Source organism: Calypte anna, chromosome 1 (assembly GCF_003957555.1).
Source record: "Calypte anna isolate BGI_N300 chromosome 1, bCalAnn1_v1.p, whole genome shotgun sequence".
In the NCBI taxonomy this organism is placed as follows: domain Eukaryota; kingdom Metazoa; phylum Chordata; class Aves; order Apodiformes; family Trochilidae; genus Calypte; species Calypte anna.
Window position 1 is genome coordinate 122,761,760 of NC_044244.1, and position 17,570 is coordinate 122,779,329.

General features: G+C 41.1%; 1 protein-coding gene across 4 annotated transcripts in view; it reads right to left on the bottom strand.

The window, feature by feature from the left end:
* REPS2 (RALBP1 associated Eps domain containing 2) overlaps nucleotides 1-17,570 on the bottom strand; it is a 99,034-nt gene that overhangs the window by 60,182 nt on the left and 21,282 nt on the right. For 3 of the 4 annotated variants that reach the window (XM_030462059.1, XM_030462067.1, XM_030462054.1), the window contains exons 2-4: nucleotides 4,491-4,614; nucleotides 2,150-2,298; nucleotides 484-607 (exon numbers count right to left, since the gene is read on the bottom strand). In XM_030462059.1, coding sequence (XP_030317919.1) covers nucleotides 484-607; nucleotides 2,150-2,298; nucleotides 4,491-4,614 — 397 coding nt within the window. The remainder of the gene's footprint in view (nucleotides 1-483; nucleotides 608-2,149; nucleotides 2,299-4,490; nucleotides 4,615-17,570) is intronic. The other variant, XM_030462076.1, reaches the window with a different exon arrangement.

The window sequence follows — 17,570 nt, forward strand, 5'->3', positions numbered from 1 at the left end:
TTTGCCTAAGATACATTGTGAGACTGTTTTTATATTCATGTCCTATTGTTATTTTCATTATGAAACGGGAATGATTATTATCCTTTCCTGCAAAGAAAGGCTCATAGCCAATCCGAAAACCTATACAGCATGTACTTGAATCAGGAGTGGGCTTTTCTTCCCCTCTAATGAGACCAAAAGCATCATGCTCTTTGACAATACTCACAAACACTGTCACTGGGATACATTGCACAGAGTCTTGTCAGAGATTAGGCATTAGCATTTATTTGAAAGCAGTGACATGTAAATCTAATTTACCAGAAAGTAAAAAAAAAATGAACAATCAGAATAAAATTAGATGACCGAATTGTTTTCCAAAATATAGGTCAAGTTAAGCATTAAAATCATTAGGCTGATGGTCAGCATGTGAAATCTGGATGCTTCTGAGAATTTAAAAAAAGAAACAACTGAATACAACATGTGCAACCCCACTTTTTATCCTACCTCCATGCTGCTGCTCCAGCCCACTTCTTGATTTACCATATCCGTAACTTAAGGGTATTCTCTGGTAAGTAGATGGAGAAGCAGGTGGTGAGCAGATTGGAGACATTGATGGAGACTTGGGTTCCTATTTCAAAAACACACCAACACAAAATGGAATTCAGAGATGACAGCAAAACAACCAAACAATCCTGCACGGCAATCTGAACATGAACAGCACAATGGACAAAGAGAAAGCAAATACTGTAGTTCCCTGAGGCCCTTTACTTCCAAGAAAAGGAATCTTAAAAAAAAAAAAAAACTTGGTAAAGACAGAATTTGGTATTGAGCTTTCAAGAGGTAAAGCATGACAATGCTACAGCAAAGTTTTACAATGAAGAGCTTAAGGTAATTTACTTCCAAAAGATGCCTGCAGAAGTATATGTAAGAAAGCTTAATGTGAGAGGGTATCATTTGAATTTGCTTAGCAGATTTAGGGTGAGTGCATTTTTGTGGGAGAGAGCATTTTTTATATCAAACACTTTAAAAAAATTAAAATATATCTCCACATCGGTATTTTAAGCACTCTGTGGATATTTAAGAGTTACTGAGTATCTATCCTACAGTGTTCTCTTTACCTTCACTTACAAATTGCTGAAGTAAGTGATCCTGAAACAGTTTACCGCAGAAAGAGGAAAATGTAACACAACACAGATAACCTAGATGGAGCCAGGGATTTGAGGGAAGTATTCTGCTTCAGTGTCAGTGCAAATAGGAGTACATGCTGTGCTTCCTCATCCTGTTATTCCACCCATGTATCTTGTCATCATCTCATTCCTGTTGGTTGACCTCAGGCTGGGAACGCTGTTACTCATGCCCTGTGATAATGCCCTGTGATAAATGTCTGTGTGCACGTTACAGGAAGATAAGGTACCTGCCACCAGGCATTTACCACACAACCCAACACGGTACCAGAAGAGAAGGTGTCAGGCCTGGGCAAAATTATGCAAATTACAAGTGACTTCACAGCGCAAATTTATCTGAATAAGCACTCTCAAGTCTCCTAAATACAGGTAATACACATCTCCCTGAGACAGCTTTATTAAACTGGCAACTCAGAACAACAGACTTTGGGATGTTGTTTCTCTGGGAACAAAAGAAAAACAGGTTTTTTCTGGACTGCTCCTAGAGGAGATTAGAATAGAAGAAAACCTGCTGGCATCACCCCACCCAGAAACAGTGCTCCATGATTCAACACCTTTTCTCCAACTGAGGATTTCTGTAGTGACTAAGCACTGTAATGGCCAGGAGAAATTGCTCACTTTCCTGTTCAATTTCACGGACAGGTTTCTATTTGCTGCTCCTCCCCTAGTCGTCTCCAAGAAACAGTGATAGCCTAAATAGCAGGATATATAATAATGTAGTATTACTGGACTAAGTGGCAGGGTATATAATATACATGTAATAGGCTATTACAGAGCTGACAAGCTTTATACAAGCTCATACAGAGAACTGCCTTCAGAGATGCAGCTGGGATGCATCAAAATCAGAGCACAGCCTCAGTGGGGATTATTTGCACATCAGGAGTTCATCTTCTGTCTAGCACTGCAAAACTGAGTGTAATCATTTACAGGACCACAAAAGGAGGACGTATAATGGCATATTGGTCTGAAGGAGACAAGCCTGTTACCTGTTTGTCCCCTTCATCTGTTCTTTTGTAGGAATTTTTTTCCAAAGTTGCATGTGGAACCTGAAATTTAACTCCATGGAGTTCTGCTGGAGTCCCGTAACGTACTTCACTGTCATTTTTCAGCGCCACAAACCGCGGCAGAGGCAATTCTTCATCAAAAGAGAAAAAAATTTAATTGAGACTAGAGAACAGTAAAAGTACTTTAAGCGGTATCGTCTTCTAAAACCAGTTAGAAGTTTATCTTTAAGAGAGTACTATTTAAATTTTGTAACATTTGTAAATCCTGTTGTTATTTTATGTCCTCATAAAAATGTGAATGTTAAACAAAGCTACATTCACTAGCTTAATATATAATCTCTCCATGCAAAGAGAAAGAAATAAGCCTTGTGCACATTACCAAGGCAAGTGGCAAACTCATTTCCTGCCTTGAAAACGTTGTCTGTAATGAAAAGAATAGTTTCCCAGAGAAACTGTAGGACTGATGAATTAATCAGTCAGGATCACAGTGTCCTCAACACTGCCATCGTAAAAGGAACAAATTAGAAATGGTTGGGTTCAGAGATCATGCCAAGGCCTGATGAGACGGCTGTGTCAAAGTGTCCCACATCATGTCTGCTCTGCAGAGCAGAAGAGTGACACTGTGTGATAAGTCGTGATTATTTTGAGGAATTACCATTTATTTTTGTGCACAGTCACCCTGAAAGATCAACACAATTAGAATTAACAGAAAGCTCAAAACTGAGCAAAGCCATACGTCACCTCTGTAACTATTTACATCTGCAGGTACTACCAGGAAGAAAAATAAATCAGTTGGAGCTTGATTTACGCTGCTCATCCCACTCTAAAGGCACTCATACATTTCAAGAGAAAACATAATTAGCACCAAAAGTGTTTCACTAAGTAAGCAGGATATCAATACAAGGACTGCAAGTACCCTTCTTCACTCAAATCCGTGGACCATCCACACGTGCTAGACTTGTAAAACACACAGTAAATATCACTTGGTTCAGGTTTCTAATTCTTTTTGTTAGGCTTTGGTCTTCTGGGGGTTGTTTTGTTGGTTTTGTTTGTTTGTTTCCAAATTACCATCCTTAGAAAGGACAGCGATGCAAGAGTGAGTACACAACCTGTCAGTAAGGAAGCCTGACAGACAAAACCAGGCCACCACGCTTCACACCTGGTTTAAACTCCCCTGCCAGTGAGGCACCAAATCAAACCATGCTGGCTGCATCTGATCCCCTCCACTCAGTCAGGAGTTCTGCACTGCAGGAGCTCAGCTGAGGTCTGCACATGCTTGCAAGTCCATCTTCCTGCCTCAGGATGGGGCAGACCTGGGAGCCCCATCCCTGCACCTTGTAACACGGGTCAATTTTACATTTTATTGCCTTTAGCAAGGAGAACAGAGCAGAAAATGCACTGGGAGCAGTGACCTGATTGGTCACTATGAAGCTATGGCTAAATCCTGTTTCCTCCCTCCTCTCTGATCTTGCGGCTGGCTGCATCACTGTCTTCAGCAAGATGGTGGCACACACTCATCCTGACCGTGGCCTCATGGCATGGAATAAACCATGAGACATGGGCTTAAGCCTGTTCAGGCTCAAAAAAACCCAGATGTTTTGAAGCCTGAGCCCTGCAGAGGCAGAGCATGCATCATCATGGCAGAAACACTGAGTTCCTTCCATTAAGTTGCTATCAAGGTTTAGCAGCTAAAAGGGAGCTGCTTTCTCTCCTCATTGCTCGAGTTTGATAAGCCTCTTTTAAGAAGCATTTTTCTCCAACAGTAATGGTACATTTAATGTTACTGTCAATTCATTGGGAAGAACAAATCTGTTTTGTATTACATCTAATACATGCTTTCATGCCTACTGATAGAACAATTACAATTTTTTAAGCACTACCCATTTATTTCAGCAGGATTACTTTTTTAAAAAGATGCAAGCTGCCCTGAAGAGGGGGACCCCTGACCTGCCCATGGCCCCTGCAACACATCTCCACCCAAAGCGGCTATCAGCTCCCCCTCTGCACAGCTGTCAAGACAGGAGGCTGAAGGTGAGACAAAAATGCATGCCCAGCACTGATCAGCTGTCATTCATGCCATTCCTTTGGTAATGCCTCTTCCAGACAGGAATGTCATCTCAGCTTTGCCATCCACATAATTCACTGCAATTTTCTACCAGTCACTTAGAGAATGCAACATGACCTCCTACTCCTTCCCTGCTCCTCAAGATACAATTGTTTGTTTCAAAGACACATCAGAAGGAAAGTTTACCACCGCAGAGAGCTGACAAGCGCCAGAGAAAGCAAGAAGTGCCTAGCACTGCAAGCAGAATTTCCTACTTACCATTCTTAATACTCTCAATCTGTACTGGGAACCCAGACTGCGCTGCCGCAATTAACTTCAAAGCAATATAAAACTGAGCAGGACCAAAATAACCCACACGCTTGGCTCCACAAATTTCTGTTATCTGAGAGAGAAGAGAGACATTGTTGGTTAAATACACTTCACTCTTCAAGGGAATGTAACATCTCTATATAAAGAAAAAATTCTTTAAAAATGCATAAAGCTTGTTGTATTTAAAGTTTGCTATTAACCACATTCTTTTCAACTCAAGACATTGATGTGTGATCACATTTCCCTTAGTAAATTGAACAGGTAGCTAAGCTTTTCAGCTGCATTGCTGGGTAAGTAGCACTGCTATCATAAAACACCTTACAGGCTTTGATACTACGTAGGATTTTAAAAGCAGGGGAAATTATAACTTTTTAAGTACACTGTCCATCATGGAAGATATGGCATTCACAGAAAATGGTTCTTAATATTAGCTTTTATTAACAACAGTTCAGGCAGTTACTGTAACTGGAACACAAAAGCAACACAAGAAATGCTCCATTGCAGTGCTTGAGCAGAAAGCTTTTCTTTGTGAAGAATTAACACAGTCTTAGCACTGAAGCTTAGTTTCTGTACATACTTCAGTGTCTGCTGTTTCATTTCACCCAGTCACCCCTATGAAGCAAACAGCTCCACGTTCACAAGCTCACACAACAGGTTAACAAACAACAGGTTTCACAGGCATCATTTCTCCCATGCAGAGAGCTCCCAGATTTTCCCAAACCTCAGCCAAGCACCGAGGTTAGAACAAAGCCCCATCCACCCCAGATGTACAACTTCATCTTGTTTTTCTGAGAAAACACCTAGATTAGCAATGTTTCCTGGCTGGTGAGGCACATCGCCTGCATACAAGCCAACAACAGAGCTGTGCCAATTCTTCATGGCCAAGTGCTGCTCTACAAAAACTCCATCTGTGGATCACTCCCAAGATACAGCAGCATGACAGAAACTATTCCTATGTCATGTGTATGAGTAAACATTACAAATTAATAATCTACTTTTTTTCCAATTTATTTTTATCTGTGTGTACACACATACACACGAGTGGAAAAATGTCAGCTGGAAAAAAAATGTTTTGGTATAGTAATTCTTACTAATCAAAGAAAATTATTGTCACACGAACTTTCTCCTCTGGATGTGGCTTCTGCTTTGATTGAATGAGCTCTGGCTTCCTTCTTTTGCTGTGCATTTTGGAGATGCATAGCTCAATTGCTTGATCACAAGATCTATCAAGCAGCTTTCTTTTCTCTTACAGCACGATGAAAAGGGATATCGAATCCATGTTCAAGGACAGCTTCAATTAACCAGCAGCATTTGCTATTCCTTCTCCTCTACATATCCTTTCTCTGAAGCCACTCCAGCTTTTTTTTTTTTTTTTTTTTTTTTTTTCTCTCTATTGCTGGCCTTCCTTATTTTCCTGTGGGAATGCAGGGCACTCGGCATCTGCCAGAGATAGATGGTGCTGAATGTTGAAGCATGATTAAAAACAGGAGCATGCTGGGGAGGGAGGAACAGGTGGAGCCAAACTCTTTGGAGGAGAGCTGTGCCCTGCCCAAGGGAAGGGAAGGGAAGAAGCGAAGCACAGCACACCACATCCACCTCAGTGGATGGCATAATGCAGACCCCAGTGCTGCAAAGGGCTCCCTGCTGCCATAAGGACCAACACTATGTCCCCTGTGGGATCCCACTGCACTAGTGGGTTTCTCAGCAGCAGCCTGCCAGGGTCCTGGGGCAGGAGCTGCCACCAGAGGTGGCCAGAGGAGGTCCATGGGGCTGCAGAAGCAGCGCCTGACTGACTGCTTGTGCTGGGTGTGCTGCCGGCACAGCCGATCACAGTGCAGCATTGGTACCATTTCTGAACTCCAAAGCAGGCACTGGCTTCCTTTGCCTCATCCCTGGATGCTCCTAATTCACACCCTACTGCCCACGCCTCCCAGTCCTGCATGGTCCTTCCCCACACCGGCGGCCCTGACTCTGCCTGACCCAGAGGTGCACAGCACAGTCTGTCAGATTTTGCTCACACACTGTGGCCATGGCCCAGACACCTCCTCATGGGCACAGCTGCCCAGGAACACCAGACCCTGACAGCTCTGGGGACACCACCACCATGGCAGGTATGCCAGAAGCCACAAGCCAGGAGTGTGTTGCATGTCCCATGCACAAACCCCAGATCCTGGGGAGAAGCAGATAGAGCACATCTGAGCTGAAACTCAGTCTGGGTACACAGCCCTGGCTTGTTATGGGACAGATTTGTTAAAAAAGTGCTCAAGAAGGCAGTTTTCAAAACCTGGGCACCTGGAGGGAGCGTGGGCACTCTCCTCCTGTATCACCCACAGAGAGCACCTACAACAGCAGCTGCTGTGGCACAGAAAGCACAGAATCACAGAATGGTTTGGGTTGGAAGGGACCTTAAAGATCATGTAGTTCCAACCCCCCTGCATGGTCAGGGACACCTCCCACCAGACCAGGTTGCTCAAGGCCCCATCCAGCCTGGCCTTGAACACTGCCAGAGAGGGGGCAGCCACAACTTCCCTGGGCAACCTGTGCCAGTGTCTCACCACTCTCACAGGGAAGCACAGCTTCCTCATGTCTAACCTAAAGCTACCCTCTTTCAGAGGCACGTAAAATCCTCAGGTATACAAGGGTTGTATCCTAGCAGCACTTTTTTTTCTCACGTTGGGCTTCTGTCCTTCCTGAAAAGATACTGAGAGTTAGCTTTCTGTACCTTTTTCTATACTTTGAAACATTAAGGTCACTGAATACTGTAAATGCTCTGCATGCTCCCCATAAGGAAACATGAACATTTTATTCTGATCAAGCATATTAGAAACTTTTACCAATGATACACTGTGTCTCAAACATACCCTGTTATTTCTCAAGCACTCATACAGCCAACCAACCTGAAGCAGTTTCTCTGTAATTTTGCTCTTTGAGGGTAAAAACAAACCTATTTTGTAGACACAAGTTCCTCTGTGTTATTTGTAGAACTAATTACTCATCTTTGTTAATGGTTCAGAGCAAAAGTTGTAAGCTGAAAGAGTTGTCAAATTGTAGGTATTCACATAGATCAATTGCATGTACAAGCATTTACTCTCATCAGGTTCCATCTGAATTAAAGGCACCCTATATGAATGCACTAGGATATTCTGCAAGCTGAAGCTAGACTCTTTCTCTAATTAAGTAGAGATCAGTTTGGAAGCAAGATATACGAGAATATCCTCTGAAACACAGGAAAAACATCAGTTCTGCTTTCATTCACCTGATATTTAATAACAAATTCTCTCTATCCTTTCCTGCTGTCAGTTTGGGTTACATACTTTTCAGCTAGTTAGCAACTAAAGAACTGAAACTTTCTTTTCATACAGTGTTAAACAGACTGACATGTAAATCAAAACAACTTGCATACCTTGATACTTCAAGGGATTTCAATCTGAAACTACTGACAGTCAAGTTTCATTGCAATGTTTTAGGATTTCTAATTCTTCAACAGCAAACTAATCCTCCAGTGATGGATGAATTATTAAAGAAAAGTTTGATGAGTAACATGCTGGAAATAATTTCTCCTGGTAGCAAGGTACAGTAAAGATCTTGCTTGCCAAATGTAACCTCAGGATAATAAACAGAATTTGTCAAAATTGATCTATTCAGTGTCTTGCAAGGCAAGAACACAATGCTGAGTGTACTAAAACCAAGTTTACATTTACCATGAGGTATAAGTGTTTACATGATACATTTTCATAGGTCATTTGCCAATTAAGAAAAAAGTTAATTCCACAAAATATGTGAATACACCATTTCTCAGAGAAGGATGTAAAGCTGTAGTGCCTAATCTCATGTTTGTTCTCTGTCAGTCCTCGAACAGCATCTCTGTTCAATTGGATTTCAGCAGGTAGCTTTGAAACACACATTCTGTACAAAAATCACACCACCTTCTGTATCAAGGAGCCAGAAGAAGGGGAGAAAGAGCTAAGATACAGATACCTGTACACCCTTCTGACAAACCAGAAGTTTTTGTGTGGTTTCTGTGGTTGTAAAAATATATTAGGTTTTGTTTTTGTTTTTTTTTAAGAAGAAATCTCCAACTCACCAACATTAAAATTTAAAACGCACTTACAAGCTGTTTGGAGAAGAGGCTGCTTTAAATTACTGTTATCCATGCAAACTCCTAATACAGAAGTTTTGCATCTTGAGATACTGGAACACAAAGCAGATTTTTGTATTTATTATCCACTCACTGACATGCTCTATCGGCTGACAGTGAGTGTTATTTTTGTAATTGCTCCTTGAAGACATCCCACATGAAGCAGCTTTTCCCAGTACAATCTGACATGGTTCCAGCCCTCCCTAGTTCTCTCCAAACAACTTTCCACTGCAGCCTCCAAGAGCACTGACCTCTCAAACACCCTGGGCAGGTCTAATTTCAATTGCAAGAGCTAAACTTCAGGAACTGAACATGAGCCTAGAGCTGAAGTTTGTTTTCCATAAGCAGAAAAAGAGGTAAACCCAGAAACAACTATTCCATAATCCTATGGACAGGCTGAGATGATCATCCTGCAGCCTCAATGGAAAGGTTTTCTGCTGCAAGGCTGGAATTTTTGCCTTTTACATTTAGCCATTAATGCTGCTATGGCATCCTCTGTATCGAACTGGCATTCAATTTTGCCTGTTCTGCCCCCCTGCTGGTACCTGCCACATAGATGGCCACTGCCTGTCATTTGTGGGCAAACATAGTCCAAAGGTGCTCCAGTCCCTGTGAGGGTTAGGAGAGTCTGAAAGGAACACATGTAAGCTGCAGATGCTTTCAACTCAGTAAGAAAGAAAAAGAAAATGAGCATAACTGGCTCCTATGTTGAAGGGCATTTTCTCACTGCACCTTCCATCTCAGCCCAACAGCAAAAAACACGATTTTTTTTCTTTGTCATTGCTCAAGCTATAATGATATAAAAAGTTTTTGCAGTTCATCAACCACCTCTGTGTTTTAAGCAACATGTTGAAAAGCTTCTGCCATTAACCAGTGCACACCTCACCCAAGGGTCTCAGGGGGTGACAGCTGTGATGCCACAGCTCAGATCTCAACCATGGAGCAACACCTGGCTCCTGTCTGGATCAACCACCCTCTTATAACTGTTTGAAAGACAAATATTTCCAGCAGTGGCTTATCAAGAGCTTATCTCAAAAGTGTGTCATGCCTCTGACCCACTTAACCCCCCCCTTTTTTTTTTTTTTTAATGGTGTTTACAGAGTCTTTGATCTGCTTGTTACAGACAAGTTTTGCCACATTCTTAAACAGGTATTTCTTTCTGAACAGATCACTGTACAGCTATCGGTATTGCTACCTGGAGCCTAGGGCTGCGTGTCTATCACTTCATTATTTAAAAGAAACTAGCAAACACCACATGCTGGATCCAGGAGGATTACTGCCTGGGAAGGCAATAGGAAGAGGAACATAACAGAGCAGTTAACCCACCAGAAAAGAGGAAACAGATCAGCTATAGATTAGGTTCTTTAGCTCTGATCCTTCTGTCAGTTGTGTTTCTGTAGCTATTTTATTTTGTCATCTTGTCTCTTAAAACCAGATGGTTTATCTATTTTTAACTTTTTTAGACATCAACTGAAATGCTTACTAAAATCTTACTATTTTGAGTAAGCGTGCTTCCAACACCCAAAACAAAAGGAATTAAAAAGGCATTAGTTTATGAAACATGAGGCAACACATACATAGTGAATTTTTAAAGACCTAACTACTAAACATGCTTGGCATTTAAGCTCTATAGGATCACCACTTTACACTGAAGAACACCACAATTTTACATTGCAATATGAGCTACTGACAAACTGCCAAAGCTTAGCAACTTCAGTTCATACGAGTAAAAAAGCAGAAAGCAACAACCTCCCTTAGGCAAAAACCTACGGATAGCACTGCCAGGGCTTACCCAAACTCTCCCCTCCTGGCACAACCCAGAGCCATTCACATCTTCCTGAGATGGCACTCAGTGTGCCATGGCACCTTTGCACATCTGGGGGAAAGCACTTCAGACACAGGCAATCTTTCCAGCAGCGTCAAGCAGAACATTTTATGCTAACACTGAGAAAAAGCAAGGCTTATGATCACTGAATCACACGAAACAAACACTAAAACGCTTTTCACACAAATCTGAGACACACATTTTCCTGCCTAACAGCAGAAATATTTTATATACTGGAAAAAGTTGACTCCTGAGCAAGAGGTTAAACAAAACCAAAAATGCAAACACAACTGCTTGCCATCAGTAAAAGTTCTGTGAGTGGGCAGGGCAGGAGCAGGGCAGTCATACTCCAGGGTCAGTTGAGTCCTCCCTCTTGTACCTGACAGCAGCCACCTGCAGATGCCTACAGAAACTTGAGCACACAAATCTTGCAGCACTTCTCTTCAAGTGGAAAGACTGGCAATGCCAGCATCATACCACAAGTTACAAAAAATACTGATGTGAATTGTGCAGCTACCAGGACATGTGAGTCAGCGTTGTTAATCAAAGCATTTCAATTATGAAGGAGTGTCAAGTACAAAAGCTCTTCCAGGGAATAAATGCTCCTGATGCATGCTAATATTTTAAATCTTGAAGTGTACCTGAAACAAATTCCATCTCCTATGCTCAACCTTTTGTCTTTAACATACAAACACTAATGAATCTTCTATCTGCATGTGAAGTGGAAAAGTGGACACTTTCAACTAATGTCAATCTTGTTGGGAGGCTAAGAACCACCATTCCTGAGAATTATCTGACAGTCTCCATGCCAAGTAAATTACTTTCATTATAGCAGTGCCTAGAGAATTAGGTCAGAGGCTGTTATGTACATTTGCTGATACTTCATTCTGTCCTTCCTTTGAAAGAAAAAACTCACATCATCTTCACTAAACACATGACTTTAGGAGTGTGGAAAAAGCCTGCAGGGGTGAAAGAGATGAATTATTTTCAAAACCTCCTTGGCCTTTTTCTTCTTACTGTATGAAAAATGAATTCTCAGAAAGTATTCATTCATCTAAAACTGTTCTAGCTGTGTTTCTTTTTCACTAGTTTGTATCAAATTCATATTAAAAAAACCCTGACCAGGTCAACAAATACAGCTTGTGCAAATAAATGGATATAGGATTATGAGTGAAATTTTAATACAGCTTGTAACAGTAGGAACACAAAAATAAGAACCCTGAATGCAGCTTACTTTGAATTTACTACCTCAGCATTAGGATACCAACAAGTACACATTTTTATAAAAGTGTGATTCCATTTTTTCACTGAACGGTCTTTGTAAGTAATCAGTTCCTCAACATCTGGATATGGAAACACACATTCAGGAGCTCGTTCTCTGAAACGCTGCACACACAACCTTGCCAAAATAACTATTAAGAACTGAAATCCCATGGAAATCCGCAGAAGACACAGAGTTAGGTTATAGATATTTTTTCTGCTTTTCAAATCTTACTGTAGAAGCAAGGGAGTAAGCATAATATCTCAAGTAAAATGACAAGTAAAGAGACGGCACACCAACCCATCCCAACAAGCAGATTGCAAGAAGCTTCCACAGGGCTTCTCCAAATTTCTTCTGATGCAAGTCCCTGTCAAGAGCATTTCATTCTCTTGGACATTAGACATGAGTTTCATAAAACCCATCATACAGATGGTTCATACTATACATTTTTATACATTGTAAATATGCTTTTCTAAAGGCACCAGTCATTCCAATCATTTCTGTTCATCTTCCCCCTCACCTCTTTTCTTCCAAGAAGGTGTCCAGGGACATAAAACAGAGAAGGTCCAGGATGTGAGAGAAGAGAATCCAGACCCTCTGGCTCCTGCCCACTCTGCAGAGACATCCCAATCCCCCTTACTCACAAGTGACTGACACTGGTGATAGGAGCTTGATGGAGGCAGGAGATAACCACCCATATAGGAACTTGGCCAGGACTGGCACCAAGCCAGTGAAAAATACACATCCCTTTCTAAAATCTTAGTTTTCTGAAAGCTGAACTGAAAATAGTATCTAAACCTCACTCCGAGCTGGAGAGTTCCTGTTTAGCTCAAGTCCAGACCCCTTGTTTTGCACAGGAGCTGTGCGAGTTTCTTTAAGAATGAAAATACAGGATGATCACAGGAACATTAAGGAACAAAAATGTTTTCAACAAGGACAGATTTTAAGGAAAGGCAATATATCCTTTTGGTTTTATCATGTTAGATGACCGCAGCAAGCAAATTGTTATTTACTTCAAGGCACACTTTACACAAGCAGCATTTCCATGCACATATTTTCATCTTGAGAGTCCATTTTCACTGACTTAAAGTATGACACTCATTTTTAAGCTCGGATTCATTACTTAGATCTAATGACATTTATTATGGACAAATGCATTTCAACATGTCTATTTTTAAAATCCATTCATAACACTATGTATCCAGAAAATTGAAATTAAATGAAACTTGAAGCTCACCTAACAATGAAACCTTGGTAGGAAAGGTCTCCTCAGTGTGCCCAAGTTTTCTGGGGTTTGTTTGGGTTTTTTTGTTCTTTTGTTGTTGTTTTGTTTTTAAACACAGGAAGAATGGTCTCTCCATAGCTCCAGTTCAGATAGGGTATAAAACATAATTTGAGTTAAAAAGAAAAACTGAAAACACTGAAATCTGATAATGCAGCATGAAGCCATTTATAATGCACGACTGCTCAAGTCTGCCTAAAAACATCTGACTGAATCCTGTAGTTTGCTACTCATCCAGGAAATCTTGATCCTACCTTTCGTCAAATGCCAGTCCCTTAACAATGTTCCAAAGTCTGAAAAGCCGATGATTTTTTTCAGAAGAAAAACAAGATTCACTGGTTTGGGTTGAAGTAATTTTCTTTGCTTACGTCAAAATTCAGTGTGAGTATTACTCATAAAAACCAAGTATGTACTACAGAAAAATCCACATTTTTATATATCATGACAAGTTGATAGACAGGATTTACCTTGCTCTCTGACCTAACTTACAAAGCCCAGCAACACAACTCCTTTTTGTTCTCATGTTAAAATATTATAATGAAAAGCTTCAATATACTGATGCAGGTTGTGAAAACACCGTTCCATTATCCATAAAGAAGATCACCAGTCACACATAAGGTGCAAAAATAACTTCAAACAGATGAAGTGACAAGCTTAGTGCTCAGCAGTGAGGAGCTAACATCTCCTGAGCAGACATTATAACATTTAATTAATAGAAAATTAAAATATCTTCTCAAATTTGAAGACTCTAAGGAAAACTATTGGAAACGCTTACTAGATAAATCCTAAAGTTCAACTACAATTAGGAAAATAGGCAGAAAGGCCACTCCACAATCTACTTTGTGAACGTATAAAAATTAACTGTCATTAGAAGTCTCTTTTGATACTTCCACTGATAGCCAAGGTCACACGAAGATATAAGACCTTTACAGTTAAATCTTTACTTCCTCCCTCATTCAATATTATTGTTTAAAGACTTAATTCTGTCCTAGTACACCATGCTGCAATGGGAAAATCTCAGAGAACAAAGCTATTTGAATTGCCATCAACCATCAAGAGGTCCTGTGGACTGCCTACAGACACTGCTGCTGCTGCTACAACAGTTGCCTTATTATTTCCACATTTCTTTGCAACTACAACAAGGAAATACTTCAGGAGTTTTGCTCTCAGATGCTCTGCCAGGATAACTTTACAATCTGTTCCATTTGTAGGCGTTTTCACAGCTGAAAGCATACCAAGAGCAACCAACAGTAAAAACCTCATGGCAGTTACTGTTATCTTTACATATCCAGGCAAAAACATTTCTCTACTTATTTTGGAAGGCAGACAGCCTTTTCTTCTTTCTCAGTGAGCACACTTTTACTTCTTGATGGATGCAACCACTCCGGCCACCATTGCAGTCCTGAGGCACCCACTTCTGAGCCAAATTAGATGTAAATACATTCTTTGCCTCAGTTCATAATTAAAAAAGGCACCTTGCTTGCTTCAGCTCTGCACGAGGCCAAGATGCTCGGATGCTGAGCCCCATGGTTTAGCTCACAGTACATCTGTGGGATCAAATGGGTTGTAGATGACAAGAGACTGAATACAGAGGGCACCTAAAGTTGGCTAGAAAGATCATAGAAAAATATCTTACCTTTATATTTTAACATTTCAGTGATGGTTCCACATTACAGTACAAGGCCCGTGGGGAAATTCAGAATCTTCTGGCTCTAAAATTTCTGCATAAACATGAATCTCAGCTGTTTGAGATCTAGTACACAGGAATTTACTACAAGTAATGAGGTAGTCTGGGAAATTAAAAAGCCATAGGGAGGGATGGCTCAAGATACAGTCACTGCAGTCACTGGGGGAGACAGGAATAAAAAAAAATCCTCTTGGCCACTGTCAGTATTTTATCTCAGTTTGGCCAAGCTTGTTCAGCCACAAGCAGCAGTACCATCTCTACCTGCAAGCACTTTGTGTCATCCTTTGTGTTTCCTCCCACTGACTCTTACAAATTACTTGCCTGAAGCCCCAGAGATGCCCAAACTTCTCCTTCCAGCTTAACCAGGGCTGAAGCCCTTTGCAACACCCTTGGCAGCTCTGGGGACAAGCTGCAGGACAGTACCCAAAAGCACGCTGTGGGCTTTCACACTTCATGGGCTCATGCATCCAGACAGAGGATTTTCAGAGCAGTCTGGAAAGCCCCACACTTGGGAACACACAGGCAAAGGGTGTGACAAAGAGTTCAAGCAAATGTTGCTCAGCTTCGGTCTAAAATAATACATTCTAAATTAATTCAGGTTTCCCTTGACTTCTTGGACAAACTCTTTAATATGCAAGAGAGGTAACCACCTTCAACAGTTAGTTGAAGAGCAGTCTTTAAAAATAAGCAGAGGTGGCCCCAAAATGGAGCCAAAACCCGAGTTTTCTGCAGCCCTGTGGAGCTGTGGATAAGTTGCACGACTGCCATTATCTCTGGCTACTCATGGGACCCACAGGCCACCCTGTCAAAAGCCTTAGCACTGCCACCTGAGAAACAGTCCCTGACCCCACCAAAATACAGTGACCCAAACCCAACTGGTGACTGATATGTAGCAGAGCTGGCCAAAAAAATACAGCAGCAGAGTTATAAGCTGCAGGTTTCTGGATTTCACTGCAGAAAGCCTGGCACATGGATCAAAGCAGGATGGCCTCTCCCATATGAGACTTGGTTCACAGAGAGATTTTCCTACAAGACAAGACTTAAGTTAATTCCTCTGGATCTGTTTTCAGTGAGCCTTGGTTTCAGTAAAGAAAAATGAGAATAAAGCTTTTCTTACATATTGGTGTCTAACATATAAACTATATCCATGTGATTCCCACTGAACCCAAGAGGAAAATTTTTCACTATGGAACAGTCAGACATTGGAATGGTCTCCCAGGGGAAGTGGTGAATTCCCCCACTTTGGAAAACGTTAAGCCTCAGCTTGACGGGGTGCTGAGACATATCATATAAACAATAATATCATAAGGGTGGAACAGATGATCCTTGAAATCCCTTCCAACCCAACATTCTATGATTCTATGCTTCTATGATTATTCACCATTTATCACCAACCTTTTAAAATCTGGCCAGTCCAATACAGATGAGTGCTTAAACACATTCAGCTCAGCAACACCTTTCTGGCTGTTTCCATTGGTCTTAACCATGCAGAGTAACTGTTAAAACCCAAATATCATATTATCCAAAAATAAGTATTATACCACTTAAGAATCACAGGTGTCTTACAAAATCTTCCATAGCCCTACACAAAAATTATATTACCCAGCATTAACTTTTAGCAACACGGGTTTAAAGACTCAGCAAACTGTTTAGCAAAACTACTCACTTGGTTTTCTTAATCCAAACCCACTCATAAAATCAAATTCTGTACATTAAAAAAGGAGACCAAAAGTCATACGGAGTGCTTTAAATTACATCTTTTCAGAAGTCCCAGAGGGAACGACTGATGAAGCTTGTTTTCCAAGACTTGGTAGTGGAGCAAAGATTCGTGCAATTTAAAATTAATTGACATGTTGTTAGAAGCACTGCACTATACTGAAATGGGTATAATTCACTGACAAGAGAGGCAAGTCTGGAGCGAAATTCTGTCAAAGGATTTTCTAACTACCTGATCTGTGGCAATTTGTGTGGAACAGCTAAGCATGGTTCATTCTGGAAAGGCAGCAGTCACTAATGGTGCAGCCCATTTATTTCTCATCTATCACTGATACTGCGGAACCCATCACACATCACCGCCACAGAGATTTCTGCTCCACCTTTCTCTCTTCAGATAAAGAGAAGGACAGCAGAATTCGTGCTTGCAAGGAACTGTCAAAAAGTGCTTTGGACTGCTAAGGTTTCACCAGATTCTGCAGGTGTCTGTGCAGCAGTCCTTTCCCCACACAGGCACCACACCAGGGAACTGCGCAGGCTTGCATGGCTGAGGAGAGGAACCCAAGGGCTGAGATTCGCAAGAGGTATGCAAATCCCTGTCTAATTCCTAAGTCATTGGCACAATTTTCAACAAACATTTATGGCTCAAAATAGCAAATTAATAGGGAAGAACTTAACATACTGGGTAGAGAAAAGATTGCTGATTTGCTTGACTCGGTAGAGATGGGTACAGCAGAGAGTGATCTGTAGCAAAGGCACTAAATCACTGCAGGAGACAGATACTATGTGCAAAGCAAGAAGGAAATGTCCAATAAAATTTCTGGATTTTTTTTCCAGTAGTAGTTTTCCACACACACTAATTTTAAGAAAGATTTTCACTGTTTTTGAAACAAAATACTACAACTCTTTCAAAAATTCCAGCGTGTTCTTCCTCCTCTTACACATTTAAGTAACATTTTGCCATCTTTTGCACTAAAAAAATGAAAGCTTGTATCCCTGCCTTTCCTTTCCAGAGGTCCATTTTATATGGATATGAGCATAGCTATTTGGGATCCATCTGTCATTTCACACAAGGTACACGAGCTGGCATTTATCTTCAAGCCTGCAAGAAATCCTCAAACTG